The sequence below is a fragment of the Buceros rhinoceros genome, unplaced genomic scaffold (genome assembly GCF_000710305.1).
Source record: "Buceros rhinoceros silvestris isolate BGI_N320 unplaced genomic scaffold, ASM71030v1 scaffold31894, whole genome shotgun sequence".
NCBI classification, from domain to species: Eukaryota; Metazoa; Chordata; class Aves; order Bucerotiformes; family Bucerotidae; genus Buceros; species Buceros rhinoceros.
Genome location: NW_010410538.1, coordinates 18,123 through 18,517, shown reverse-complemented (window position 1 = coordinate 18,517; position 395 = coordinate 18,123). Strand labels below are relative to the sequence as shown.

General features: G+C 59.7%; 1 protein-coding gene across 1 annotated transcript in view; it reads right to left on the bottom strand.

The window, feature by feature from the left end:
• The window catches only part of ITPR3 (inositol 1,4,5-trisphosphate receptor, type 3), a 34,187-nt gene that overhangs the window by 22,902 nt on the left and 10,890 nt on the right, over positions 1-395 (bottom strand). The window contains exon 10 of the mRNA XM_010135671.1: positions 89-139. Coding sequence (XP_010133973.1) covers positions 89-139 — 51 coding nt within the window. The remainder of the gene's footprint in view (positions 1-88; positions 140-395) is intronic.

The following is a 395-nucleotide window of genomic DNA, read 5'->3' as shown; positions in this document are numbered from 1 at the left end:
TGCCATGCTGTCGGGCAGAGTCTAAGAGACGGCGTGATTTCAGGCAGCGGCAGCAGCATTTCTGCCAGCGAGGCTGCACACAGCTCACCGTGGGCGCTGCTTTGGGCTCAGCCACGTCTCCTTTATAACTTGGGTTTTCCTGAAAAGTTAAAGAGGGAGATGAAAGACACTATCAGCCCTCCCACTCGGTCCCTCCAAAACCCTGAGCACGGGGTGCTATCTCTAGTCCTGCCTTCCTCGACCACATCGCAGAGAGAGGAAACCTGCCCAGCTGGGGCTGGAGGAGGTGACCCGTACCCAGTGCGCAGTCCCCCAGGGAGAGGGACGGGGCGAGCCCCGGAGAGCAGACCCGGGGATCTGCGTTGCAGAAAGGTGAGCTCTCGCTGTAAACCACT